Source organism: Notothenia coriiceps, unplaced genomic scaffold (genome assembly GCF_000735185.1).
Source record: "Notothenia coriiceps isolate Sejong01 unplaced genomic scaffold, NC01 NC01_scaffold00023883, whole genome shotgun sequence".
NCBI lineage: Eukaryota > Metazoa > Chordata > Actinopteri > Perciformes > Nototheniidae > Notothenia > Notothenia coriiceps.
The window spans coordinates 1-2,000 of NW_011356584.1; the positions used below are offsets into that span (position 1 = coordinate 1).

At 38.4% G+C, this 2,000-nt stretch overlaps 1 protein-coding gene across 1 annotated transcript; it reads right to left on the bottom strand.

Annotated features, from left to right (window-relative positions):
* Nucleotides 1-837: 837 nt before the first annotated feature.
* Nucleotides 838-1,674, bottom strand: LOC104954792 (trace amine-associated receptor 13c-like; the record flags this gene model as incomplete). Its single annotated transcript, XM_010781983.1, has 1 exon — nucleotides 838-1,674. A coding segment is annotated over one exon (837 nt), but the record flags the coding sequence as incomplete, so codon positions are not given.
* Nucleotides 1,675-2,000: the final 326 nt, after the last annotated feature.

Consider the following 2,000-nt stretch of genomic DNA (forward strand, 5'->3'; position numbering starts at 1 on the left):
TGACAAATACTTATTTTACCGAGGAATTTACCAATTAATTCATTAAAAATCCTACAATGTGATTTCCTGGATTCTTTCCCCCCATTCTGTCTCTCATAGTTGAATTGTACGTAGGATGAAAATTACAGGCCTCTCTCATCTTTTTAAGTGGGAGAACTTGCACAATTGGTGGCTGACTAAATACTTTTTTGCCCCACTGTACCTCAAAATGATGGAGTTCATGCAAACCATGCTCGTTTACTGCAACTACACTCTCCATAGCAGACATTATATATATTAGAATGTATGAGAAAGTCCATTCGATTAATAAAAGATGAACAAGACTTAACATTTCTCGTCATATCATAAGACTCTTAAATGTTTAAATTAAGTTGTGTGGATAAATGCACTCTTAAAACAAGAAAAAAATTATCTTTTAATGCTGGGAATGTATGCAAAGTCAAACCATTGTTACTGGTTAAATCTTGCCAAATATATAAGATAGATTTATTCAATAAGAACAGTTTGGATATATGTTCTTAAAATTAGATTACTTTTCATGAGCAAAATATTCATGACTATTATTTTTGATTATTAGTATGTCTTATTCGACAAAAAGGTAATACTTAATCCCCAGAAACACGTTTATTATGCTTTTCAAAAGTCATTATTTGCAGTTTATCAAACCATTATAGAAAACAGAGCTGGCCCAACATGCTGGGGGAATCAGATCTTTATTTACCAGTGTTTTTTTTTTTAAAGTTCCTGTGCTGCAAAGTTATTAAATTCCGTCCTCATTTCCTTAGTGCTAATGAGGGAAATCACACTTTCTATATACTTTAAACTACAAGCTCTCCTCTACAGAACGTTGACGTCACAGGAGCCAGGCTGCAGTATCTGAAGAGTCACAATGAGTTTAACAGACGTCCTAAACCAGGGGTAGAAGAGAGCGTACACCAGTGGATTCACACAGGAATTACAAAACAAAAGCCAGATCCCAAACGTTGAAAACTCAACGCCGGTTATCAAGTCTTGTCCCCCAAAAGAGGGGTAAAAATAAGGAGAGAAACAAATTAAAAACACCACTATGACAATGCCAAGAGTCCTGGCTGCTTTTCTTTCCGACTTCTTGGCAGTGACCTTGATCGAGCTCTGGATTGTGACGCCTTTAATATGAGAGCGCATGGCTCGAGCCTGAGTCAACGCCACCACAAACACCCTCATATAAAGGACTACGATGACAGAAATGGGGCCGACAAACGTCAAAATGACATCCACGGACCCTGTGATAAAGTTAATCATGACTATACACTCTCCATAGCAGGAACTGTATATATTCGGGTGTTTTAGAAAGTCAATGAGTATCACGCTGTTGTAGAAAACAGAGGTGGCCCAACACAGACACACACACAGTTTGACCCTCGTCTGAGTGACTTTAGTGGGGTAACTCAGGGGGTCGCAGATGGCCATGTGCCGGTCGATGGATATGAGCACCATGTTTCCCACCGAGGCAGAGGTGAGGATAAAGGAGGTGTAGGAGTACATTCGACAGATCAAGCTCCCGAGATCCCAGCAGCCCCTCAGGAGCATGATCTGAAGCGGCATCATGAAGAGGCCGACCAGGAGGTCTGAGACGGCCAGAGAGAGGAGGAGGACGTTGGTGGGGGTGTGCAGCTGCCTGGAGAGGAAGGATATCAACAGTGAACATTAACATATTACATTATTAATAAAGTATCTATCTATCTATAAATATATCTATCTATCTAATACACAAAATAAGTCCACGTGCATTCAGATTACCTTGTGTTCTGTCCTCCAGAGTCCTACATTTCATAGTATTTTATTTAATTGCTTTTTGTATTTTTACTGTCTTTTTGTTGAATGTTATGTTTATTTGTATTTCACGTTCATATCATGTTGCTTGTAATGTTCTTAACATTTCTATATTGTACACAAAACTTTGATTTGATTACATTTTAATAAAGCAATGTGACTGGACTCAGTAACATAATCAGAATGTA